The 27,464-nt window shown below is 44.4% G+C and overlaps 1 protein-coding gene across 2 annotated transcripts in view; it reads left to right on the plus strand.

Moving 5' to 3' along the window:
* Positions 1-3,956: 3,956 nt before the first annotated feature.
* LOC129832970 (caveolae-associated protein 1-like) overlaps positions 3,957-27,464 on the plus strand; it is a 30,740-nt gene continuing 7,232 nt past the window's right edge. Inside the window, exons 1-2 of one of the 2 annotated variants that reach the window (XM_055897138.1) lie at positions 3,957-4,185; positions 4,269-4,837. In XM_055897138.1, coding sequence (XP_055753113.1) covers positions 4,328-4,837 — 510 coding nt within the window. In that variant the 5' untranslated portion in view covers positions 3,957-4,185; positions 4,269-4,327. The remainder of the gene's footprint in view (positions 4,186-4,268; positions 4,838-27,464) is intronic. The other variant, XM_055897139.1, reaches the window with a different exon arrangement.

Below are 27,464 nucleotides of genomic sequence, written 5' to 3' on the forward strand. Positions count from 1 at the left end.
CATCCTCAATTTTCTCCTATCACAGCCATTCAACACTGTAACTGTTTGAAAGTCACCATCGACCTCATGGTGAAATCCCTGAGTTAGGAGAGATGCCTGTATTGTTGTAGTGACTGGGTGTATTGATACACCATCCAAAGTGTAATTAATAACTTCACCATGCTCAAAGGGATATTCAATGTCTGCTTTTTTTAGCCATCTACCAATATGTGCCTTCTTTGCAAAGCATTGGAAAACTTCCCTGGCCTTTGTGGTTGAATCTATGTTTGAAATGTGGGTTTCAGAGATGATGAGGTAGTCATTCAAAAATCAGGTAAACCCTATTATTGCACACAGAGTCCATGCAACTTATGTCACTTGTTAAGCACATTTTTACTTATTTAGGCTTGCCATAACCAAGGGGTTGAATACTTATTGATCAAGACATTTCAGTTTTTCATTTTTCATTTATTTGTAAAAAAAAATCTAAAAACATCATCCTACGTTATGCGGTATTGTGTGTAGGCCAGTGACAAAAAAAGCAGAGGTTAGGGGCAAACAGAGCCATGTATTTATTCTCAATATATAGCTCTGGGGGCAACTATACCAACACCTAGTAGTGTCTGGGATTGTGATGTGGCCCTCAATTGAATAAGTGCACTTACAAGACTAGATACTCACATATTTCCTTTTCTATTTCAACAGCTTGTTGCTAGAGTGTGTAGATGGGCCTATCCTGTGTGAGTAAGTTGGCCTCCGATGTGCCCGTACATGTGAGATTGCTGGCCAGCCTAATTGTGACTGGTCAAAAAATGTACTACGGACCCTGTAATGAAGAAAATGTATATTTGGAAACAGGAATGGCCATGAATGTAAAGTTGAGTGACTGACTAGTATTGACCTGGCAAGAATGTGTTAGCTTACTTTCATTGGAATTGATTGCTGAAAAATGACATTGTACAACTACACAACGTGGAGGGCCCATGAAGACAATATGCACTCTGCTGGAGATCTAAATGGCAGTGTAAATCACCATACTTTTCATCCTCTTTATGCAAGACATGTAGAATCCCAAAAAAGAGAGTCCACATTGCTTACAAATAGATTTCTATAAGGATACGATATTCAGGTGGGGTCAGTTTGATGTGTCTACCACCGCCTACAGCAGAAACATAAATAACACTTGGACAAATATAGCAGATAAAATCGAATCAAATCAAATCAAATTGTATTAGTCACATGCGCCGAATACAACAGGTGTAGACCTTACAGTGAAATGCTTACTTACAAGCCCCTAACCAACAATGCAGTTTTAAAAAATATAGATAAAAATAAGAAAGAAAAGGTAACAAATAATTAAAGAGCAGCAATAAAATAACAATAGCGAGACTATATACAGGGGGGTATCGGTACAGAGTCAATGTGCGAGGGCACCGGTTAGTTGAAGTTATATGTACATGTAGGTAGAGTTACTAAAGTGAATATGCATAGATGATAACAACAGAGAATAGCAGCGGGGGGAAATGGGGGGGGGAAATGCAAATAGTCTGGGTAGCCATTTGATTAGGTGTTCAGGAGTCATATGGCTCGGGGGTAGAAGCTGTTTCGAAGCCTCTTGGACCTAGACTTGGCGCTCTGGTACAGCTTGCCGTTCTGTTGCAGAGAACAGTCTCTGACTAGGGTGGCTGGAGTCTTTGACAACTTTTAGGGCCTTCCTCTGACACCGCCTGGTATAGAGGTCCTGGATGCCAGGAAGCTTGGCACCAGTGGTGTACTGGGCCGTTCGCACTACCCTTTGCAGTGCCTTGCTGTCGGAGGCCGAGCATTTGCCATACCAGGCAGTGATGCAACCAGTCAGGACACTCTCGAAGGTGCAGCTGTAAAACCTTTTGAGGATCTGAGGACCCATGCCAAATCTTTTCAGTCTCCAGAAGGAGAATAGGTTTTGTCATGCCCTCTTCACGACTGTCTTGGTGTGCTTGGACCATGTTAGTTTGTTGGTGATGTGGACACCAAGGAACCTGAAGCTCTCAACCTGCTCCACTGCAGCCCCATCGATGAGAGTGGGGGCGTGCTCGGTCCTCATTTTCCTGTAGTCCACAATCATCTCCTTTGTCTTGATCACGTTGAGGGAGAGGCTGTTGTCCTGGCACCACACGGCCAGGTCTCTGACCACCTCCCTATAGGCTGTCTCGTCATTGTCGGTGATCAGGCCTACCACTGTTGTGTCATCGGCAAACTTAATGATGGTGTTGGAGTCGTGCCTGGCCGTGCATTCATGAGTGAACAGGGAGTATAGGAGGGGACTGAGAACGCACCCCTGAGGGGCCCCCGTGTTGATGATCAGTGTGGCGGATGTGTTGTTACCTACCCTTACCACCTGGGGGCGGCCCGTGAGGATGTCCAGGATCCAGTTACAGAGGGAGGTGTTTAGTCCCAGGGTCCTTAGCTTAGCGATGAGCTTTGAGGGCACTATGGTGTTGAACGCTGAGCTGTAGTCAATGAATAGCATTCTCACATAGGTGTTCCTTTTATCGAGGTGGGAAAGGGCAGTGTGGAGTGCAATAGAGATTGCATCATCTGTGAATCTGTTGGGGTGGTATGCAAATTGGAGTGGGTCTAGGGTTTCTGGGATGATGGTGTTGATGTGGGTGTGTACTGGTTGATTAAATAAATAAAAAATCCATGTTTTTATCTCACTGAGTTTTTCTCCCTATTCTCTATCTCATTTACAGGTTGGACTTTGACTATAGAATACCACAGCATGAGTCATAATACCCAAAAACCTAGCGGTCAAAAAAGAAAATGGTCCCAATCGTTTTTCCACCATTCATTTTTCCCTTGGGGGATTTTAGAAGCATTTGAAATAAGGTCTGTGTCTCGTGTAGGCTTACCTTGGCGTGACGTTTTGATAACCGTGTAAATCTTTCTAGGACAAGGTTACTTTTATCAATATATTTGCCTGTGTTTACCCCCCCCCCCCAAAAAAAAATTAAATGCTAATTAGCTGCTAATGTGACTATCATAAAGAACTATAAATGCCATGATGATCTGAACGAGACTGCCGAATCAAGGCAAAGGTAAGAATCTCTGGATTAACTATCTAAGTTTAAAAATGAATGAATTGGCAAAATGTATTTATATTGACAATTCTGTGAACTGTCTTGTGCAAGTTTTAAATTGACACAATACCTGTTAGCAAAGATGTCAGCTAGAGATGACGTGCAGGAGCTTGCAGGGATTTGTAGTCTTGCATGATGTCCACTTTGATACTAATTACCATTTTCAAATCTGAGAGTAAATAGAATATATTGATAAATTCACCTTGTCCGAGAGAGATATATATGGCTATCAAAACGTCACGCCAGGGTAAGCCTACACAAAACACAGCCCTTATTTTGAAATGTTGATTTTTTTTTTTTTTACATTTTAAAATAAGGGCTGTGTTTTGTGTAGGCTTACCACGGCGTGACGTTTTGATAGCCATATATATCTCTCTCGGACAAGGTGAATTTATCAATATATTCTAAAAGTTTATGGTGGAAGCACAATTGGAACCATTTCCCTGTTTGACCGCTAGGTTTTATGGGTATTATGACACCTCCACTTTCGGGCTCTATTCCCAGTTATAGAACATGTCTAGCCAAAACTCTATTCTGACTAAACCATGTGGTTTGATATTTGAAATTACAGATTTGATTAAATGAATTACGCAAGTGACTGGAGCTTTAAACGTTGCACTTAATCTGTGCCAGTTGGTGCCATTGTGTGCATGTTTGGCTCCTTCCCTGCCTCCCCTATGGAAGTCCCTACCATGGGGGCGGGGTCTGCCAGGCTCTGCCCAACCACTGGGGGTGGAGACAGAGGCTTGGGGTTGTTATACCCTCAGGCTGGGCAGGGGATGGGGTGGAGCCCCAGGAGCAGGGGGCCGGGTGGGGTGGACTGGGGGCCGGCTGTAGGAAAGGAAAAGTTTGACTGGTTGGTATCACAGGGAGTCCCGTCATTTGAGTCAGGACACACATGCCTCAGCAGTGAGAGGCTCCACTCCCGTTGGTTGGCCAGCATCCCAGGGTAGATGCAAAGACACAGAGAGAGAGAGAGAGACTGAGAGGACTGAGAATAAGAGAAAAAGGAGGAAAAGAAAGACAGCAAGAAGACAAGTAGACTAGAAAGTGGGAAGAGGAAAAGCTCCAAAGAAGTGGAAGAGTAAGTGTCCCTTCATAGAAAGGAAAAGTATTTGGATTTGACTTTTGGTCAGGGTGGCCCCTTAAAGTTTGTTCTCCCGGTAGTGTATTTTTATCCTCAGTGAGCGTGAGAGCTGAGTGGTGTGTGTTTGGACTTGACAGCCATGGCGGATCCAGCAGGCTTGCAGCAGGAGCGAGTGGCTCTGACCGAGGTGTCTGACGACGACGAGGAGGTGTCCCTGGTAGCCGCAGCGGTCCGGCCCGCCACCGACAGCGATGAAGACGACATTTCAGAAGAAGTGGACCTGGTGCTGGCCACGGGCTCGGGCACCAAGAGTGAGGCGCAGGTAAACGGGGTCATGGTGCTGACCCTGCTAGACAAGATCATCGGGGTGGTGGACCAGATCCAACTGACCCAGAACGGGCTGGAGGCCAGGCAGCAGGACATGGAGAAGTCTGTTTATTGCATCCAGGGAGAGCTGTCCAAGCTGTCCAAGAGCCACACTGACACGGCCAACACCGTCAACAAGATGCTGGGCAAGGTGCGCAAGGTCAGCGTCAACGTGAAGACGGTCCGCACCAACCTGGAGAAGCAGGCTGGCCAGATCAAGAAGCTGGAGAGCAACGAGAACGAGCTGCTCAAGAGACGGCACTTCAAGGTTCTCATCTACCAGGTGAGAGTGAGGAAACGGAGGGGTGTGTGTTCAGACATGTTTACCAACAGGCTCTGAGGCCAGGCTGAATACAAGTGTGCTATCTTTATTCGACCAGTTTGCTCCAGCAGGAAAATAATCCTGCTGGAACAGGAAATGTGAAATAATAAGTGGATTACAATTAATGGACATTTTTGTAGGTTTTAGTTAGGATAAATCAAGTCTGACATTTTTTAAGTGGAAATTACAAACTTTAGAAGCCTTTTTAAACCTTGAATACAATACAATTTTCATTTTCTGCTGCGCAGGAACACTCTCTGCGGAAAAAGAGTGATAAAATGAAGGTAGCATATATGTAGTTTAGTAATGCTTATCCATGAAAGTTATTAGAACGTGTTAGCAGTGTATCAGTGTTTGAGTGGATCAAAAGATGGATACACAGCCACTTGTGTATGGTAGATTGTAGCAGTGGGTTGCGGTAGGCTGCTTCAGATGTGAGGTGGAGAAACCTTGTACAAGACCACTAGATTCCACCACAGGGTTGGGTGAATTCTCCATGAAGCATGGGAAAATCATGAGCTGGTGCGAAATACACTCTGAACTTTATTATAACGTTACAGCAACTGTTTTAATGTTCTCTCACCAGAGTGAGTTGGCTCCTCAAACTTAATTGAATTAAAACAAGTTAGTTGAAATAAAATAAAATACATTTAAATATAGTGACACATTGTTAGTTTGGCAAAAAAAACCTAAGCCAACATTTGTGGGTTACATCTTCAATGATATTGGACCTCGAGGACCCCCAACCGTACACATTTTTGCTGTAGGCCCGGACAAAAACACCTGATTCAACTCATTAGAGGGCTTGATGATTGGTACTAAACTGGTACTGCTCTAGCTGGTATACTTGGCCAAAGCTATTAGGCCTCAGGCTTTCCATGACCGGTGAGTTATTTAGACCAATGAGTTATTTAGACCAATGAGTTATTTAGACCAATGAGTTATTTAGACCAATGAGGTATTTAGACCAATGAGTTACTTAGACCAATGAGGTATTTAGACCGGTGAGTTATTTAGACCAATGAGTTATTTAGACCAATGAGGTATTTAGACCAATGAGTTATTTAGACCAATGAGGTATTTAGACCGGTGAGTTATTTAGACCAGTGAGTTATTTAGATGACTGAGGTATTTAGATGAGTGAGATATTTAGATGAGTGAGGTATTTAGACCGGTGAGTTATTTAGACCAATGAGTTATTTAGATGAGTGAGGTATTTAGACCGGTGAGATATTTAGACCAATGAGTTATTTAGACCAATGAGGTATTTAGACCGATGAGTTATTTAGACCAGTAAGGTATTTAGACCAATGAGTTATTTAGATGAGTGAGGTATTTAGATGAGTGAGGTATTTAGATGAGTGAGGTATTTAGACCGGTGAGTTATTTAGACCAATGAGTTATTTAGATGAGTGAGGTATTTAGATGAGTGAGGTATTAACACCAGTTAGTTATTTAGACCAGTGAGTTATTTAGACCAGTGAGTTATTTAGACCAGTGAGTTATTTAGACCAGTGAAGTATTTAGACCAGTGAGGTATTTAGACGAGTGAGGTATTTAGACGAGTGAGGTATTTAGACGAGTGAGGTATTAACACCAGTGAGTTATTTAGACCAGTGAGTTATTTAGACCAGTGAGTTATTTAGACCAGTGAGGTATTTAGACCAGTGAGGTATTTAGACGAGTGAGGTATTTAGACGAGTGAGGTATTTAGACCAGTGAGTTATTTAGACCAGTGAGTTATTTAGACCAGTGAGTTATTTAGACCAGTGAGTTATTTAGACCAGTGAGTTATTTAGACCAGTGAAGTATTTAGACCAGTGAGGTACTTAGACCAGTGAAGTATTTAGACCAGTGAGGTATTTAGACCAGTGAGGTATTTAGACCAGTGAGGTATTTAGACCAGTGAGTTATTTAGACCAGTGAGTTACTTAGACCAGTGAGTTATTTAGACCAGTGAGGTATTTAGACCAGTGAGGTATTTAGACCAGTGAGGTATTTAGACCAGTGAGTTATTTCGACCTGTGAGTTACTTAGACCAGTGAAGTATTTAAACCAGTGAGTTATTTAGACCAGTGAGGTATTTAGACCAGTGAGGTATTTAGACCAGTGAGGTATTTAGACCAGTGAGGTATTTAAACCAGTGAGTTATTTAGACCAGTGAGTTACTTAGACCAGTGAGGTATTTAGACCAGTTAGTTATTTAGACCAGTGAGTTATTTAGACCAGTGAGGTATTTAAACCAGTGAGTTATTTAGACCAGTGAGTTACTTAGACCAGTGAGGTATTTAGACCAGTTAGTTATTTAGACCAGTGAGTTATTTAGACCAGTGAGTTATTTAGACCAGTGAAGTATTTAGACCAGTGAGGTACTTAGACCAGTGAGGTATTTAGACCAGTGAGGTATTTAGACGAGTGAGGTATTTAGACGAGTGAGGTATTAACACCAGTGAGTTATTTAGACCAGTGAGTTATTTAGACCTGTGAGTTATTTAGACCAGTGAGGTATTTAGACCAGTGAGGTATTTAGACCAGTGAGTTATTTAGACCGGTGAGTTATTTAGACCAGTGAGTTATTTAGACCAGTGAGTCATTTAGACCAGTGAGTCATTTAGACCAGTGAGTTATTTAGACCAGTGAGGTATTTAGACCAGTGAGTTACTTAGACCAGTGAGGTATTTAGACCAGTGAGGTATTTAGACCAGTGAGTTATTTAGACCAGTGTTTCTCAGCTCAGGACCTCGAGGACCCCCAACTGTACACATTTTTGCTGTAGGCCCGGACAAAAACACCTGATTCAACTCCTTAGAGGGCTTGATGATTAGTTGACAAGTTGAATCAGGTGTGCTTGTCCGGGGCAACAATACAAATGTGTAAGGGGGTACTCGAGGACTGGAGTGGAGAAACACTGATTCAGACTACAGGAGAGGAAGCTCTTTCTTGAGAGCCGAATGCTGATGCGATGGTGTAATTTATCATTTGAGATGTGTGTGTAACGTATACTTTCTTGTAAAACAAAATGTCAAAGATTTCAACATTGGAGTTACGTGCATGTATCCCAACTTAGGATTCAGCCCTTTCTGAAAAACTCCAAACACTGTCTACCAACAGGAAATGATATTGCACAGATTGGCTATCTATGTTAAGTGTGTTAGTTAGTAGTGATACTCATCTTAGCCCCACTGGACACATACTGGTTGACTCAACATTGTTTCCACATCATTTCAATGAAATTACGTTGAACCAACGTGGAATACATGTTGAATTGACGTCTGCCCGGTGCGGTAGTTTGCATGAAGAATGATACATGGAGTGAGTTCATTGACCTTTCCCAGACCATAGTGTCTCATGGTTGACCAATGCGGCTAATGCTATATAAAGCCAGACCTGTGGGACGAAATCATAAGACCATAAACACAGTAGTACCGGGGGTCCACATGTGATTAAGCCAACGCCCTACCTATGACGACTGATTGTGACAGATAGTTGAAAGCCTCAACACAGTGTAAGATGAAGACTTAATTTTAGTCCTGAAGCGGTGCCATGCTGTCTATTCATCATGGCCTATCTGGCTGGAAAACCCACAATAACGCTGTGTGAATAGAGAACCGTGGAAAGAGTCAACTCTACTCTACTATAAGTAGTTGTAGCCTCCAACTATATGCTCTTTGCAAGGCTAACCAAGCTGCTTTCAGTTGAAGTCGGAAGTTTACATACACTTAGGTTGGAATCATTAAAACTTGTTTATCAACCACTCCACAAATTTCTTGTTAACAAACTATAGTTTTGGCAAGTCGGTTAGAACATCTACTTTGTGTATGACACAAGTACATTTTCCAACAATTGTTTACAGACAGATTATTTCACTTGTAATTCACTGTATCACAATTCCAGTGGGTCAGAAGTTTACATACACTAAGTTGACTGTGCCTTTAAACAGCTTGGAAAATTCCAGAAAATTATGTCATGGCTTTAGAAGCTTCTGATAGGCTAATTGACATCATTTGAGTCAATTGGAGGTGTACCTGTGGTTATGTTTCAAGGCTTACCTTCAAACTCAGTGCCCCTTTGCTTGACATCATGGGAAATTCAAAAGAAATCAGGCAAGACCTCAGAAAATAATAGTAGACCTCCACAGGTCTGGTTCATCCTTTGGAGAAGTTTCCAAACGCCTGAAGGTACCACGTTCATCTGTACAAACAATAGTATGCAAGTATAAACACCACGGGACCACGCAGCCGTCATACCGCTCAGGAAGGAGACGCATTCTGTCTCCTAGAGATGAACGTACTTCGGTGTGAAAAGTGCAAATCAATCCCAGAACAACAGCAAAGGACCTTGTGAAGATGCTGGAGGAAACAGGTACAAAAGTATCTATATCCACAGTAAAACGAGTCCTATATTGACATTACCTGAAAGGCCGCCCAGCAAGGAAGAAGGCGGTGCTCCAAAACCGCCAAAAAAAAGCCAGTTTGCAACTGCACATGGGGACAAAGATTGTACTTTTTGGAGAAATGTCCTCTGGTCTGATGAAACAAAAATATAACTGTTTGGCCATAATGACCATCGTTACGTTTGGAGGAAAAAGCAGGAGGCTTGTAAGCCGAAGAACACCATGGGGTGCTTTGCTGGGGGGGGGGGGGGGGTTCTTGGGGGTGCTTTGCTGCAGGAGGGACTGGTGCACTTCCCAAAATAGATGGCATCATGAGGATGGAAAATTATGTGAATATATTGAAGCAACATATCAAGACATCAGCCAGGAAGTTAAAGCTTGGTCGCAAATGGACAATGCATACTTCTAAAGTTGTGGCAAAATGGCTTAAGGACAACAAAGTCAAGGTATTGGAGTGGCCATCACAAAGCCCTGACCTCAATCCTATCGAAAAGTTGTGGGCAGAACTGAAAAAGTGTGTGCAAGCAAGGAGGCCTGCAAACCTGACTCAGTTACACCAGCTCTGTCAGAAGGAATGGGCCAAAATTCACCCAACTTATTGTGGGAAGGTTGTGGAAGGCTACCCGAAACGTTTGACCCAGTTAAACAATTTAAAGGTAATGCTACCAAATGCTAATTGAGTGTATGTAAACTTCTGACCCACTGGAAATGTGATGAAATAAATAAATGCTGAAATAAATAATTCTCTCTACTATTATTCTGACATTTCACATTCTTAAAATAAAGTGGTGATCCTAACTGACCTAAGACCGGGAATTTTTACTCTGATTAAATGTCAGGAATTGTGAAAAACTGAGTTTAAATGTATTTGTCTAAGGTGTATGTAAACGTTCTACTTCAACTGTATGGCTGTGTCTTTGTATTGCCTTCTCCATAGCAACAAGTGGGGGTACCTTTCCCCTGTGTCTCAATACAGAGTAGCCTAATTACATAGTACCAGGCTGTATACCTCCCATTCACACCACCCCAGTGTACATACATAAAGTCCTAGTCAAGCAGAGGGATTCCGTTATGATGAGTGAGGGAAAGGGAAGGGAGTCTGAACAGCCCCTCTCTCTGTGGCAGCCTGCTACTCAATGGGCTGGTGTTTTTTTAGACTTGCGTGCTGCAATGTCTGTCTAATGGCTTGCAGCTGGCAGCCTCATGACAGGGTGAGACTTTGGGTAGTTTGCAACCTGGCTGGGGGCAAGTTCTGTGATGTCTTGTCTCCTATTCAGACCTGCGTACAAATACATGTGCCTTTGAGTATCTGGTATTTCAAATACTTTTTCTGTGTATGTGAGTATTTTCTGATACACAGCCCAAAGCAAGTACTTTTATTTGAGTATTTTAATGGTTATTTGTAAAAACCAAATAGTCTGCCAAATTGTATTTCACAGTGTTGTCAAAAAGTTATTTCAAATACTATTTTCAAATATCTGTGTTAAATGCATGGGAGTGTTTTTCAGTAATTGTTTTTCAGTATTTCAAATACTTTCCAAGTATATTTCCAAATGCATTAAAATATTAAACTACTTGTCTTTAAAAAAAATTTATCTGAATGCTTACTTTGAATGTATGTGAAAGTAATTGAGATATTTTTAATTGTATTTGAACTCAGATCTGCTCTTATTAGCTGGCATGATTACAGTACAGTATATCAACCAGAGGAGAAGAAAGCAGAGGAAGGACCTATTTGGAACATCTATTTTTGCCAAATGCCTAAATGATATATTTCGTCTTTTAATCTTTAGAAATGCCTATTGAGGTCAATATAATGCCTTATAAAACATTGACATATTTTCACACTGTCTGCTTTTTCTGAACATAATTAACTAGAAGAGAGTTAAAGGTGCGTCAATATCTGGTAGCTGGCTGTTGGAGGCCATCTTGATCAGTTTATTCTAGAGTGTCTGCATTGGCTTGCGGTCTTATTTTCAGATCCCCTTCCTGGAATGTCCACTGTGGCACTAGGTTACACTATTGGCATTTAGCAGGAACCCAATCAGAGACGACCGGTCTTAATAAATTACCTCAGTAAAGGAGGGCCCCCCTGCTGTTTGACACACTGCTCCTATCGCCCTGTCCTGGATTCTGTCTGAGGCATTCTGACTTCTTTTACAGTCTGTGTACGTGCGAGCAACCTAATGTGAAGTGAAAAGTATTACAACACTTTTTGGTTTCTCTGTTTACTGATGCCTTGTTATTTCCCCAAATTCATGCTTAAGCAAGTTCCAACAAAGCCATAGATGGAGCTGAAAATTCCTGTCACATTTAATTCCTCATCCTCTCCATCACCTGTGCTTTGCCATTCAAAACAACTAACTAATACTTACTGTTGAACTGTGACTGTGTTAACCTTGACTCTCATATTACTCTATGAACTTTGACCCCTATGTTACTGAATGTACTTTCTGACTTTCAGAATGGCGACTGACTGTTACTGTCTGAACTGTCAACTGTGACTCCACTCCACACCACTGTAACTGTCTGAACTGTGACTCCACCAGTAGTCAGTCATATGAACTGTGATTTTCATGTTGCCGTAGTCCTACACGGTTCAGTCCCAGCTCTATTTATTGCCAGCGACTGCATGGTGTCGCGTTAAATGATATCGGAGGAGCTCGGCCAGAGAGTGACAGCATGGTGAATCAACACTGGCTCTGAGTCAGGTTTCACCTCTTTCCACTGTCTCTGTGGCAAACGCTCTCAGCTCGTTAGTGTGTGTGTGTGTGTGTGTGTGTGTGTGAGTTCAAGCAGGAAAGATTCCCATCCTCTATGCATCAATTGCTTGGGTAGGAACATGCCCAGTGCTCACAGGATTGTGGGAAAAAACCTTCACTAGCAGGATTTTTGATAAGGGTACCCCAAGCCTGGACATACACAATATAGTTTTGGCAACTCTCCCATGGTGCAGCTGTCACTGGCTCACCACACCAGCCCCATGTGCTGTGTTATTAACGATACCAGCGCCTTACTGCCTCCGTTTTCCAGAAAACGAACATGGTCTTGGCCCAAGCATTTAGAGCTCTCAACGTGACCTCTTTACTGTTGAGTAATAGCCGGCTGAGTTACTGTTGGAGGTGAGGAAGAAGCTGAACTTGAACTTGGAGACCCTAGACCCAGATGCTTGGGAGGAGATCTGTATTATTACAGACCATAGCATCCATGCTTCCTGTAGTGTCATCCAAGGATGTGGTTACACCATGAGCCTAGTGGTGGTGGGAGAAATTACACTTTGGCTGAGAATATCCAGCTTAACAGGCAAAGAAAAAGTGGACCCCCTGGATGGCCGAGCGACACCAATCCTTTCCCTCCTCATCTCCGAGCCCCCTGATGACCAGTGATTTTCCAGTCGGCAGTTCCAATCCTGCTTATGACTAGTCCTGGCAGCTATCGTCATGAAGGGCTTTTTAAAAATGTTTTTATTTAACCGGGTAAATTGACTGGAAACACATTCTCATTTACAGCAATGACATGGGGAATAGTTACAGGGGAGATGAATGAGCCAATTGTAAGCTGGGGATGATTAGATGACCATGATGGGATGAGGGCCAGATGGGAATTTAGCCGGGACACCAGGGTTAACACCCCTACTCTTACAATAAGTGGCATGGGAGCTTTAGTGACCACAGAGAGTCAGGACACCCGTTTAATGTCCCATCCAAAATACAGCACCCTACACAGGGCAATGTCACCAATCACTGCGCTGAGGAATATTAGACCAGAGGAAAGGGTGCGTCCTACTGGCCCTCCAACACCACTTCCAGCAGCATCTGATCTCCCATCAAGGGACTGACCAGGACCAACCATGCTTAGTTTCAGCAGCGAGCCAGTAGTTGGATGCAGGGTGGTATGCAGCTAGCTAAGCATAACATAGCAGTTATCTATCCTCACTTGGAGAGCGAGGCATAGCCAGTGAGAGAGAAGAAGAAACAGGCCTGCCAGCTACTTATGTTTTTACAGTTGGTGCGTTTTTGTCGTGGAGCAGTTGTGTGACTATATCATTGCGTTTCCCCTGCTCGCAAGAGTGTGAGGAAGACAATTATGCTTGAGAATAACCAGATGGTGGGAGAATGGCTCCTTTTATGGTCTCTCACCACATTTTCCACTCTACCTGTCTGTCCCCAACAGACGCATTTTGATAGGTACTTTCGAGAGAGTAGGCGGTCCTAGCGAACCCCACATGTGATACATCTCATGTACATCATCAGAGAACTGGGGTTACGCAAATAACCTTACGTTTTCAACTGCCGATAGTGTCAAGTCAAGTGGGGGGTTACAGTACGAGTTAGTTACTGTAAGTCAGAGGATTATCTGAGTATGTTTGCATAGGTGGATGCACTCGTGATCTACTGCGAGTGTGTTTTCCATTTGTGCATGTTCCGTGTTCCATGTTCCGCTTGTGCATGTTCCATGTTCTGTTCGTGCGTGTTCCGCGTTTGCGTGTGTCAGCTTGTGCTGGCGTCAACCACAGCTGTTCTTCTCTCGTGTGAGTGCTCTCTGAGAATATCCGTTCATATTGCTAGCATCAGGGAAACACTCTGACAGTGATGCTTTATAATTAAACCTGGATCGACGGGAGAACACACGATCCTCTTGCAACAGCAGGGTGTGGCCATACTATTGGACACTGGCACCCAAAGACATGTCTCACATTTGTTCTAGAAGAGGAAATCATGATAAATCACATAAATGGCCTCTCCCATGTAGTGCATAACCTATGCTATAACCTATTTAGGTTTTCCCCTGGAGAGAAACACATGCCACTCAAACACTCTGTCCTTGTGAGAGAGTGTGAGGAAGAGAGTGTGAAGAGGAGAGTGCGAGGGAGGAAGAGTCTCTGAGGGTCCCAGAGTCCCAGCGGCAGCTGACAGTGTTGTGGCAGGCCTAGGGCAAAGCTACATCTCATCGGCCCTCTCGCAACTACAAATGTCCCTTGACCCATCTTCTATCATCCTCTCTCCTCCTCCTCCACTCCTCCCCATTCCAGGGATGCTTCCGAGGTGTCTGTGGACCAAGACCTCCCGCCCATCTGATCATTGCAAAGAGGGTGTGGCACGAGCTGTCAGTCCACTCATTCATCTCTTATTGAAGACTCAAGATCACCATACTTTGTGAGGATATGTGTGTCTATGATGGACGAGTCTCTTCAGCATCCATGTACTGCTCTGGCATGGAGTCAGGGGACAGTGACAGTCCTGTCTCTGACTCTATCACAGGGGACATCCGACTTCTCAGTTACAGCTTGTCTCCCCCAGTCTCAGTCCTCAACCCCAGGCAAACCTGGCAGCACTTCAGAACCAATTACCTCAAGCTTGTGACCCCTCTATGGTCTAGTCAGGGACTAACCTGTCCTCCTAGACTCACTGTGATCACTGTGGGGGGAACCGGGGAGGGGTGTGATGATGGCGTACAGTAGTGTGGAGAGAGAGAGAGGAACGAAGAGATAGACAGCAGCACCAAATTAGTACGCTGATTCATCCCCTTGGATTCTCCCACTTTCCCTCACTCACTCTCTGTCTCTCGCCCCCCTCTGGGTCAACCTCGCCTGTCATCCATACTCCTACACTCCCCTCCCTCCCTCCTTCCCCTCCCCCTCCCCCTCCCCACCCTCCGGTACCTGCAGCCTGTGGAGAGATGTCTGGCAGGCTCTACATTTCACTGTTGCGTGTCAGCTCTTCTGTAGAACACTGGCCGAGAGATTCAATACTAGGGTGCATGAGGGTTTGTGTGTGTGAAAAGTCAGTTCACTGCCGCTCTCCCTCACTGTTTCACATTTCTGAATGACACACTGGCATGGTGTTATGTTCTATGTTGAGTGCAAATGTAGAAGTTGTATTATATGAGTTTTGGTAAGCCGTTCATGTACAGTTTATTTGAAGTGTATCCCTTCATGCCCTTTCACCTTAATTCCACTCACTTTATTGTTATTTTTGTTCTAAGATGTCTGCCTGAGTATTCAGGGATCCTAAAAGCTGTATGGACAGGTCAGAAGGAAGACCACAGCCATAACATGGCAGGAAAAAGGGGAAGCCCTCGCTTTGACAAGGAGATCCTACATTCTTGTAGGCTAGCGTCGAATAAAATGTTCCTCTTCTTTCCTCCGATGTGTGAGTTTCCTTGAACATCCTGAGTCCACTCCAAACCACAGGTTCTTTCTGCTGGCTCTCCCTCCCATCATCACCATCTTTATCATGGCCCAGGATCAGACTGGAACAGCCTGGAGCCAGCTAGCTACAGGGACTGTATCTATTGGCACTGTGCAGCAGTCTGTGGTCCTCTACTGATTATCTCCCTCTTCTCTCATATCTGTTCTGGCTTTAGGAGGAGCTCAGCCATGAGCCCTGAGCTGTCATTAATTCAATTTTTCTTTCCTTTTTATACTTGGGAAAGATCAAAAAGCGCTGTGAAAGGTGCGCTTGCATAGGTTTCACATCACAGTATCATTCCCTGGCTTGAAAGGATTCTCTCTGCCTTTGATCTAACGTGTGTAAAAGGATTGTGTATTATTTTAACAATATGGTTCCACTCTTGACAAAGGCGTGTACGCCTTCCCTTGTTACAGTTCTTTGTGCTTTGTCCTGTAACTTTATGTTTCAAGATCACAGAATAGTTCTTTTCAGGTTTTTTATATTCTCTTGTCCCAATATTCATCGAGTTTATGTCCTAAAGAATGCAAAGTATGCCCGATTTCAAATCAACCCCTGGCCCCTAACACAAGACACGGATATAGAAACAGATATACAAAGATGTGACTGGATAGGTTTAATCATTTAGCTCCACCTAATAGCTTGGTGGAGTTTCAGACATGTTGCTTACACAGTTGTGTCAGTTCAAGGAGGGCTTTGCCGTGGTCTGGTTCTGGTGGTAGATCCGCGTGCCGCTAAAACCCGACTATATATGCCCCCCAGCGGCGGTGGTTCTATCCACCTCTCTTCTGTCTTTCTTTACACCTCCCTCTACCGTAAGAGTCCCCAACTAGATTCTGAGTGGATGGTCTGCGGGACGGAACAGGATTATAATCATTTGTACACTGCAAATTGACAGAATGAATCCCAAACACATGGGCCGCCTGTTGAAGACCCCTGGTCCACCCTATCACACCCAGTCCCAGTCACCCCCAACAAATGCTAAAGGGTAATGAAAAGCCATTCTCATTCTAATCATTTCTTTCCAAAGATCAATGGGTTCATGAAGGTTGACAGATCTGTCTCATAGCTAGCATCAGGGTGTCATGGCTGTGTGAAGGCTTGATAAGACATTGGCTGATAGACAGTGTTACTCTTGCGTACAGGCTTTTATATCACTGCCGGTGGGATATGTGCAGCAGAAAGAGGACCCCTGCTATTCCTGAGGCTGAAGGCCAGTGGCCCTCAGACACTGCCCACCTGGACACTCAGTATATTAAGTTAACCTGAAACCACTGTAGTGTGTGTCTCTTTGTCCATGCCTATTTATATATTAGCAGTAGACTTTACAGCTGGAGCACCGGCAGCATTGTTAACAATGTGCATGGTTCACGCCGGGCTCATTTTGATGCCGTTGGGGGCGAGAGGTGGGGTCCTGTTGGGAAACAGCATCACTTGTTGTTGTGCCGTCTGACTCGCAGACCCACAAGACTGGTGTTCCCTGCTAATTCAGCTCACATCCTGTCAATGAGTGCATGTGTGTGTTCTTTTGTGCGTGTGTATGGGTCAAAGTCTACTCTTGCACTTGAGGACCGAATTAAGGGGACCAAGTGAAGTCACTGTGAGCTGCACTTACTAAGATATACAAACATGAACTACTCGTATGACCCAGACGTCTGCACTGGGCTTAACCACCCACTGCCCTCTTGGCTTACAGACCTCGCTCCCACAACAGAAGACATGATTTGCCAGGCAAGCTAAAGGTCAGGGCACCTGTCCATCCGCCACTCAACGTTCCTGGGTTGGTCAACAGATATTTTGTTCCAATTCCAGTCCACAGAATTGTGGGAGCTGGAGCAACATGTTACTTACTGTACGTTGTAGCCTACGCTCTAGCCGTTACTTCAGCAGACCACTGCCAAGATAGTAATAACTCGGCCAAATTTTTCAGAAACCGTGTAAAAGAAAATCTGCTCTGGTGATTTGATTATAAATACTCTTGCAACGATGTGGAATGGAATGGCGGCGGGTCCTGTTTCATAGAGTGAGACTGGATTTAGCCACCGGCAGCAGCACAGAACGATGGTGTCAGTGGATGTGGATGTGTGTGTGTGTGTGGATGTGCCTCTGTGTTTCTGTATCTTTGTGTGTGCACACCTGTGTCTTTGCGATTGCGTGTGGCTATTCTGATGTCAACATGTAAACACAGTGCATAACATATTTGTATTCAGACAGTGTGTCCTGCAGTTCCAGGTGCAGCTGTGTTAGCTGGTGACATGTCCCCAATACTGATGCCTGCTGCTCGGACTGTGTGTTCCTGGCACTGGCCTGTGAGTTATATTCTGTCACTGAGATCTAGGCAGGGCACTGTGTGGGTTATGGCCACTCATATCTCTGATTATTAACCTAGCATACTGCACACAGAGGGCATTAGACTGATCAAGCTTTGAAAATGGTTTCTTATCAAGGAGCTTTCGTGGGTGGATGGAGGGTTTGACACTGGCTTTAGTTGTTATTACTCTACCTATATTTCACCCTTATTGAGACACACCACTGCCTGGAACTACTTAACACCTCTCTCCCTGAGAGGGAAGACATTTAAGTGCGGGTATTAGAACTAGTGCCTCCCACCCAGGTATGTTGATGTCAACTATGAGATATGAACTTCAGCGGTAGAGATTCGGACAACTCTGGCATATCTCATAATAGGACATGAATCAGTCGTCTCAGGTGGCCTAAACCTCCACCAGAGGTGGATAAGGGGAAGGAGAACCCATTGGATTGTGTTGGTCCCAGTAAACTCCAGGGATAGTCTGATCGTGTAAACCCAAACAGAGGCCGCTGCACACCTGACGAGCAGACCAAGAGCGAGAACGCAGAATCAGTTACGCAGGGGAGACAGTTAGAACAAAAGGCAGACTGACGTGACATGGGATTAATGGCTTGACGTGTGTCTCATGTTATTAGGCAGGAATGATGGCTCCACTAATCATTAATCATCGTCATCAGCCCGATGCGATCTGATACAGCCTTTATATCTAAACTGTCAACCTGGTGTTAATGTTAGACGTTGGGAGCAGATCTCAGTGCAGACATTACAGAATCGCTACGGTCGAGAGTTAGACGTGCCAGTCATACAGAAAAACGTGTGGGAAAGCAAAGGTTCCATGATGGCTGGTGATGCCATGTTGACAGTGGTTGTAGTTGTAGGGATTCCAGTGGTCGTAGTCATAGAGAGAGGGTGAGGGGATTGGCTGAGCCCTGGAAAGGGATATATCCCCGCCAGACTCCTGTGTGGTGAGGTCACACATAGCTCTGAAGGAAACCCCAAGGAACTCCCTTCCGGTGTCAAACAGAATGTACCATTACACCACAATTGTGTCCAAATAGAATACAGGGAACTTTTTCGACCTTGCTGTCTGGAATTCGGTTTGGGAAGGGAGAGGTCCTGGTGGCAAAGGTGTAGAGTGTATTTCCACTGCTTCATTTCATGTGAAGCCATCACAGTTGGGCTATGTTACATTGCTTGCCATAGTGGGATGGTGAGATCAGAGATGCCGTGGGTCATTACACAGAATTCCCTTTATACTCCTCCGCTGCGTCGGGATGGTGGTCATGAGGATTCCCCAGGATGCTCGAGGTAGATGGAACGAGAACCCGATCTCTGTGCCTTGGCTGTGTCTAATTGAACGAAAAGAGTGAGCTGGGATGCGTAGACTATTTCCCAACCCCCTTCTGTAATAGCTTCTTGTAAATAAAGATTCTCATTATAGTCGTGTGTTAAATGTGTTGAGCCACTAAAAACTATGCCCATAGAAAGAGGCTTAAGCAATGGAAATGTACAGTAGCCTATAGTACATCAGCTGCTAGCACCATGTTTATAACTGCCAGGCCCCTCCACCCTCTGCTCCGGTCCCAGAAGGGGCCCAGATGGGTCATTGTGAAAGCTGAAGGCACAGCTGCATACTGCAGACTGGGGCTAGACAGGATCAGACAGCTGCCAGGGTGACTCACAAGGCATGCCTCTCATCTGTGCCCCATGAGGAACGATGGAGGGAGGTCACGGGCATCTGATTAAGATGGGAGTAGAGGTCATTTATACAGATGTAGGATCTTCATTTGATCGCTCTTTTGTTACTGAGAATTTTCCTGCGCAGCATGAAATGCAATCTTGTAGTATATTCAAGGTTTAAAAAGGCTTGTAATTTTAATTTTAAAATGTCAGACTTGATTTTCCCCAATGAAAAATGTATCAACCCCTACAAAAAATGTAAATTCATTATAATCCACGTAATAATTCACATTTACTGTTGCGGCAGGATTATTTTCCTGGTGTGGCGAACTGGCTCATAATCAGATCCTACATCTGTAGGTAGACGTCCATTGTCTAGTAAAACCCAAGTAGCTCTTCTTACCTCACTAGGCTTCCTCTCTTGTTCTCCTGTTCTTGTGAAATACCTGATGCATGTGGGAGGGTACCAGAGTAAAGGGTTGGCATCAATCCTAATGTCATCCAAACATGTCCTAATCGAACATGTCCCAAACGTTTGTTGTGAAAACCTTCAGGTCCATCCAAAAGGGCATGGACGGTAATTTACAATACAATTTGGTCTGTGGCATTCCTTATCTACAACAATTATCAAATCCACATGACATTTTTGATAGGTCATGAGAGACAGACAGACATTAATATTAGGTTTATTTAATTGACGTTATAAAATGCTGATGTCATAGGACTGTGACTGATATCTAAGGAGAGAGAGTCTGAGAGTGGGGCTTTGTGTTGCAGAAAAGGGGCCCTGGGCTGGCTAGGAGAAGAAAGAGACACCATAGTGCCCTTATAGCCATAGCTGCTGTAGTTTTTAGCTGTGGTTTGGACAACTGTTTGCTCTGTCGTCGTCCATGGCAACTAGTGTGTGGTTAAGAATGATCCCCAGGGCCTATGAGTCAGAGGCAGAACACTCACCTTCAGAGAAAAATAAACTAGAAAACTAGAAAGCCTTTTAAGGTTTTAATAGTAAAACGCTGCATTCAGATGCCAAAACAGGATAGGCCTCATGTAGCATCGATGGGACTGCAAGACTTTAAATGTTAAGTGTTTACCACTGTACCTTCTACTTTTCTTCTCATACCTCTCTCTCTCTCACTCTCATACATCCACACACTCTCTCTCTCTCATTCACTCTCTCTCTCCTCTCTTGCTCTCTCTCTCTCACACATACACACACTCTCTCTGTTATTTAATTCTCAGTCAGTAGAATGTATGACTTGTTTACTGTGTTCTCTGGGCCTCAGGCTGGTTTGTGTATTTTCAGAATACCTCCTAGGGAGTGTTTCCCTCAGAGAGACGACTCATGAGCAATAGACAGATGTCGACTTGCCTGAACTCAGCACCCTGCATAGGATACACTGGCATAGCCAACACACACTGTACACAAACACACACAGTAATGCATATAGAGATTTACAGACACTCTTGTTCCACATACACACAAACATGCGTGTGCCACACACACACACACACACACACACACACACACACACACACACACACACACACACACACACACACACACACACACACACTGTAACCAGTGCTAAATCTCCACCATCTGCCAGCTTTTCCATGAGCTGTAATTCAGCCCCCCCCAGGCCACTCTACCTTACGATGCAAAGAAAGAGACACTAACAAACAGAGCTCCCTCTTTCTTTCTGTGAAGACTCACACACACTCAACCAACCACATTCTCCACAGGCACTCCTTCAAGCATAGTAGCGTACACACTCACATGTAGACCAGACTTTTCCATGGCTAGAGTGGGAGGAGAGAGGAGGGTAACACAGGGACACTCATGGAGTTTCCATCTCCGTCCTCACTCTTTCCCTCGGTCCGTTCCCTCTCTCTCTCTCATTAATCACATACAGGGAGAGCTACTGATGGCCACGAAGACGTGCATTTCCTTTCCTACATGATTTTAATCAGGCTGCGTCAGGGCACCACCCCGACACAGGAGATGGCGATGCCCTCAATGATGTAACATCCTACGTTTGTATGACTTCAGCCTTTCCCAGAATGCCCGGCTGAACAGTTTTTCCATTGGCTGCAGGCTCTTCCTGTTCCAGACTTCACAGCTCCTGATTTGTTATTCTGCAGTGATGCTCTGAGTGAAGGTTCTGCGAGTCAACAGGGTCTGACTCTGGAAGAACCAGGGGCTGGTTGAGGGAAAGAGCTTTTTAATGGCATCAGAGAACTCTGCCCTCTCAATTTGTTCTCTACGTTTTTATGTGGCTTTGTACCGAGGTGGGCGAGGCACCCATCAACTTATTACATCACCCCAATGGAATCAGTGGTAGGCCAGGCCAACATGCTGCTTATGGGTCATGTAATGTACTGTTTAGCTGTAGCAAGACTGTTGATAATAGTATGATGACGACAGTTATGTTCTGAATCTAATCTGTCCAATAGAACAGTAGCGTGGTAGTATAGTAGTTCCTCCGATGGTGTCGCATGGGGGGGGGTTCATCATCCTCCATAGTCATTTATCAGGCTTAGCTTCACACCCCACCAGGGGCGATGTTCCACAATGGTTGTTGCCGTGGTGACCTGATCCTATGTTTATCTGTTGCCCTGTTGAGGACTGGGAGGAGAGGCAAGGAGGGGAGGGGGCAGAATGTTACAGTGGCTAGTAGCCAGGGAATGGTGGATGGAATCCGGAGAGAGGGAAAGGCGAGCCCGAAATAAACACACACACTGCAGGCCGAGTAGGACACAGCACCAGATAAGGAAGCGATGGTCATTTTATGATAGGTTCCACTTGCACCATTGTGAGGGTGTGGAGAGGGTGTGGTATTGGTTAATGCTGATGCAAAAATTCAGTATATGAAACGTATGAACATACTATCTGCCTGGCAGTGATGAGGTATGATGTTCAGTACGTCAGAATAAACCAAAGTACGGAATTCAAAATCACAAATGATTTGTCCCAGGACATATGTTGCAGGCTTGAACATCACATTATCCTGTTAAACAGCGCTGCTCTAGTCAACTACTTTTCAAATGTATCTCATCATTGCAAAAAACACTCACATCTCCCCCAGTACAAGAGTAATGAAAGCCATCATAAAAAGCCTTGGCTTTGCATGAGCTGTGAACCCGGGCCGCTTGTTTGAACTTTGATGAAACAAATAGAAAGTGTCAGGGGAATGTTGCTTTGGGAGACCCATGGGGCGGTGCACAATTGGCCCAGCGTTGTCTGGGTTAGGGGAGGGTTTGGTCGCACTAGCGACTCCTGTGGCGGGCCGGGCGCAGTGCATGCTGACACGGTCGCCAGGTGTACGGTGTTTCCTCCAACAAATTGGTGCGGCTGGCTTCCGGGTTAAGTGGGCATTGTGTCAAGAAGCAGTGCGGCTTGGCTGGGTCGTGTTTCGGAAGACGCACGGCTCTCGACCTCGGCCTCTCCCGAGTCCATACAAGACTGTAACTACCAATTGGATACCATGAAAAAGGGGTAAAACAATTTTTCTAGATAAAAAACAAACCAAACATACCTCACACACACCTCATAAAACCACATCAGAGATGAGCTCACCAACCCTCATTGTCATGACTTAGTTGTGATTGTTTCACTCCCTGATTACAAGCCGACCTATTCCCATTCCCTACAATGCTCTCAATGTGAGATCCCACACACCCACACACACGGCAGAGGAGAGGTAAAAGTGACTCAGCGCAGACACTCAGGACTGGGCCAGTTTCCCAACATTACATCTGGACAGTGTGTACAGAGACAGAGAGATTGTTGAGAGAGACAGGGGGAAAGAGTTTAGAGAGAGAGAGAGAGAGATTGTTGAGAGAGACAAGGTGAAAGAGTTTAGAGAGAGAGAGAGACGGAGAGAGAGCGAAAGAGAAGCAAGAGACACCTGACGAGATAAGTGATACTATATAATTTTTCATAATGCGTGAAAGTCAAATTTAAATAAAATGTTATGTCACATGGTAACACGAGGAACAGTAACACAAGGAATAAAATAAAATACACAAGAATGGAGCTATATAGAGGGAGTACCAGTACCAGATCAACAAGGTAATTGAGGTGGATACAGTTGAAGTCGGAAGTTTACATACACCTTAGACAAATACATTTAAACTCAGTTTTTCACAATTCCTGAGACTTAATCCTGGTAAAAAATCCCTGTTTTAGGTCAGTTAGGATCACCACTTTATTTTAAGAATATGAAATGTCAGAATAATAGTAGAGAGAATGATTTATTTCAGCTTTTATTTCTTTCATCACATTTCCAGTGGGTCAGAAGTTTACATACACTCAATTAGTATTTGGTAGCATTGCTATTAAATTATTTAACTTGGGTCAAACATTTCAGGTAGCCTTCCACAAGAATTTTGGCCCATTCCTCCTGACAGAGCTGGTGTAACTGAGTCAGGTTTGTAAGGCCTCCTTGCTCGCACACGCTTTTTCAGTTCTGTCCACACATTTTCTATAGGATTGAGGTCAGGGCTTTGTGATGGCCACTCCAATAACTTGACTTTGTTGTCCTTAAGCCATTTTGCCACAACTTTGAAAAGCATGCTTGGGGTCATTGTCCATTTGCGACAGAGATTTAACTTCCTGACTGATGTCTTGAAATGTTACTTCAATATATCCACATAATTTTCCACCCTCATGATGCCATCGATTTTGTGAAGTGCACCAGTCCCTTCTGCAGCAAAGCACCTGACCCTAGCCCCCCAACACATAAACTACTGCAGCATAAATACTGGAGGCTGAGACAAGAGGGGTCAGGAGACACTGTGGCCCCATCCTATGATACCCCCGAACAGGGCCAAACAGGAGGATATAACCCCACCCACTTTGCCAAAGCACAGGTCCAAAACCACTAGAGGGATATCTTCAACCACCAACTTACCATCCTGAGACAAGGCCGAGTATAGCCCACAAAGATCTCCGCCATGGCACAACACAAGGGGGGGCGCCAACCCAGACAGGAAGATCACGTCAGTGACTTGTCAGAGGACAAACCATTCACAGAGACAAACTGATATCTTTCCGACAGATAAGATCGAAACCAAGCCAGAACTTGTCCGTGTAGACCAATTTGGGTTTCCAATCTCTCCAAAAGAATGTGGTGATCGATGGTATCAAAGGCAGCACTAAGGTCTAGGAGCACGAGGACAGATGCAGAGCCTCGGTCTGACGCCATTAAAAGGTCATTTACCACCTTCACATGTGCAGTCTCAGTGCTATGATGCACATAATTTATTACTGCTGAAGTGAAAGCCATCCTCACTTGGGGAATGCTGCTTTTTAGTTAGCTTTGCGACAGTATCAAAAAAAAAATGTGGATTGTTCTTATTTTCCTCAATTAAGTTGGAAAAATAGGATGATCGAGCAGCAGTGAGGGCTCTTCGATACTGCACGGTACTGTCTTTCCAAGCTAGTCGGAAGACTTCCAGTTTTGGTGTGGCGCCATTTCCGTTCCAATTTTCTGGAAGCTTGCTTCAGAGCTCGGGTATTTTCTGTATACCAGGGAGCTAGTTTCTAATGACAAATGTTTTTAGTTTTTAGGGGTGCTACTGCATCTAGGGTATTGCGCAAGGTTAAATTGAGTTCCTCAGTTAGGTGGTTAACTGATTTTTGTCGTCTGACGTCCTTGGGTAGGCAGAGGGAGTCTGGAAGGGTATCAAGGAATCTTTGTGTTGTCTGAGAATTTATAGCACGACTTTTGATGCTCCTTGGTTTGGGTCTGAGCAGATTATTTGTTGCGATTGCAAACGTAATAAAATGGTGGTCCGATAGTCCAGGATTATGAGGAAAAACATTAAGATCTACAACATTTATTCCATGTGACAAAACTAGGTCCAGAGTATGACTGTGGCAGTGAGTAGGTCCAGAGACATGTTGGACAAAACCCACTGAGTCGATGATGGCTCCGAAAGCCTTTTGGAGTGGGTCTGTGGACTTTTCCAAGTGAATATTAAAATCACCAAAAATTAGAATATTATCTGCTATGACTACAAGGTCCGATAGGAATTCAGGGAACTCAGAGAGGAACGCTGTATATGGCCCAGGAGGCCTGTAAACAGTAGCTATAAAAAGTGATTGAGTAGGCTACATAGATTTCATGACTAGAAGCTCAAAAGACAAAAACGTCATTTATTTTTTTGTAAATTGAAATTTGCTATCGTAAATGTTAGCAACAGCTCCGCCTTTGCGGGATGCACGGGGGATATGGCCACTAGTGTAACCAGGAGGTGAGGCCTCATTTAACACAGTAAATTCATCAGGCTTAAGCCATGTTTCAGTCAGGCCAATCACATCAAGATTATGATCAGTGATTAGTTCATTGACTATAACTGCCTTTGAAGTGAGGGATCTAACATTAAGTAGCCCTATTTTGAGATGTGAGGTATCACGATCTCTTTCAATAATGGCATGAATGGAGGAGGTCTTTATCCTGGTGAGATTGCTAAGGTGAACACCGCCATGTTTAGTTTGAACGTGGTACCTTCAGACGTTTGGAAACCGCTCCCAATGATGAACCAGACTTGTGGAGGTACGATCTTTGTCCCCATGTGCAGTTGCAAACCGTAGTCTGGCTTTTTTATGGCTGATTTGGAGCAGTGGCTTCCTTGCTTGCTGAGCAGCCTTTCAGGTTATGTTTATATAGGACTCGTTTTACTGTAGATATAGTTACTTTTGTACCTGTTTCCTCCAGCATCTTCACAAGGTCCTTTGCTGTTGTTCTGGGAGGGATTTGCACATTTCGCACCAAAGTACGTTCATCTCTAGGAGACAGAAAGCATCTCCTTCCTGAGCGGTATGACGGCTGCGTGCTCCCATGGTGTTTATACTTGCGTACTATTGTTTGTACAGATGAACGTGGTACCTTCAGACGTTTGGAAATCGCTCCCAATGATGAACCAGACTTGTGGAGGTCTACAATTTGTTTTCTGAGGTCTTGGCTAATTTCTTTTGAATTTCCCATGAGTTCAAGCAAAGAGGCACTAAGTTTGAAGGTTGGCCTGTTTAAAGGCACAGTCAACTTAGTGTATGTAAACTTCTGACACACTGGAATTGTGATACAGTGAATTACAAGTGAACTAATCTGTCTGTAAACAATTGTTGGAAAAATTACTTGCGTCATGCACAAAGTAGATGTCCTAACCGACTTGCCAAAACTATAGTTCGTTAAAACAATAAACAAGTTTTAATGACTCCAACCTAAGTATTTGTAAACTTCCGACTTCAACTGTATGTACATGCAGGCAGGGTAAAGTGCCTAAGCATCGGGATAGATAATAATAAGACTAAATTAAAGAACAGAGTAGCAACAGCATATGTTCAGTGTTAAAGGGTGTGTGTGTGTGTGTGTGTGTGTGTGTGTGTGTGTGTGTGGGTCTGTAGTGTAGTGTAGTGTGTGTGTGAGTGTATATATAGTCTTATGAGTGTGCATAGAGTAAATGTTATGTGTTATGTGTGAGGTGCGCAGTGCTATGATGGGACAGGGCGGGGCAGTGACAACAAAAACATAGCTATCTCTATGGCATGCAGGGTCAGAGGGCCATGCTAGGATTAGCATAGGGCATTAGGAGGTCAGTTTGAGGACATTACAGTGCCACCGACACGTCCCGCTACCAAAACCTGCCGGCTCTCCTTCGCCGCAGCCAAAGTGAGTAAAACATTTAAACGTGTTAACCCTCGCAAGGCTGCCGGCCCAGACAGCATCCCTAGCCGCGTCCTCAGAGCATGCGCCGACCAGCTGCCTGGTGTGTTTACGGACATATTCAATCAATCCCTAACCCAGTCTGCTGTTTCCACATGCTTCAAGAGGGCCACCATTGTTCCTGTTCCCAAGAAAGCTAAGGTAACTTAGCTAAATGACTATCGCCCCGTAGCACTCACTTCCGTCATCATGAAGTGCTTTGAGAGACTAGTCAAGGATCATATCACCTCCACCCTACCTGACACCCTAGACCCACTCCAATTTGCTTACCGTCCCAATAGGT

Source organism: Salvelinus fontinalis, chromosome 34 (assembly GCF_029448725.1).
Source record: "Salvelinus fontinalis isolate EN_2023a chromosome 34, ASM2944872v1, whole genome shotgun sequence".
In the NCBI taxonomy this organism is placed as follows: domain Eukaryota; kingdom Metazoa; phylum Chordata; class Actinopteri; order Salmoniformes; family Salmonidae; genus Salvelinus; species Salvelinus fontinalis.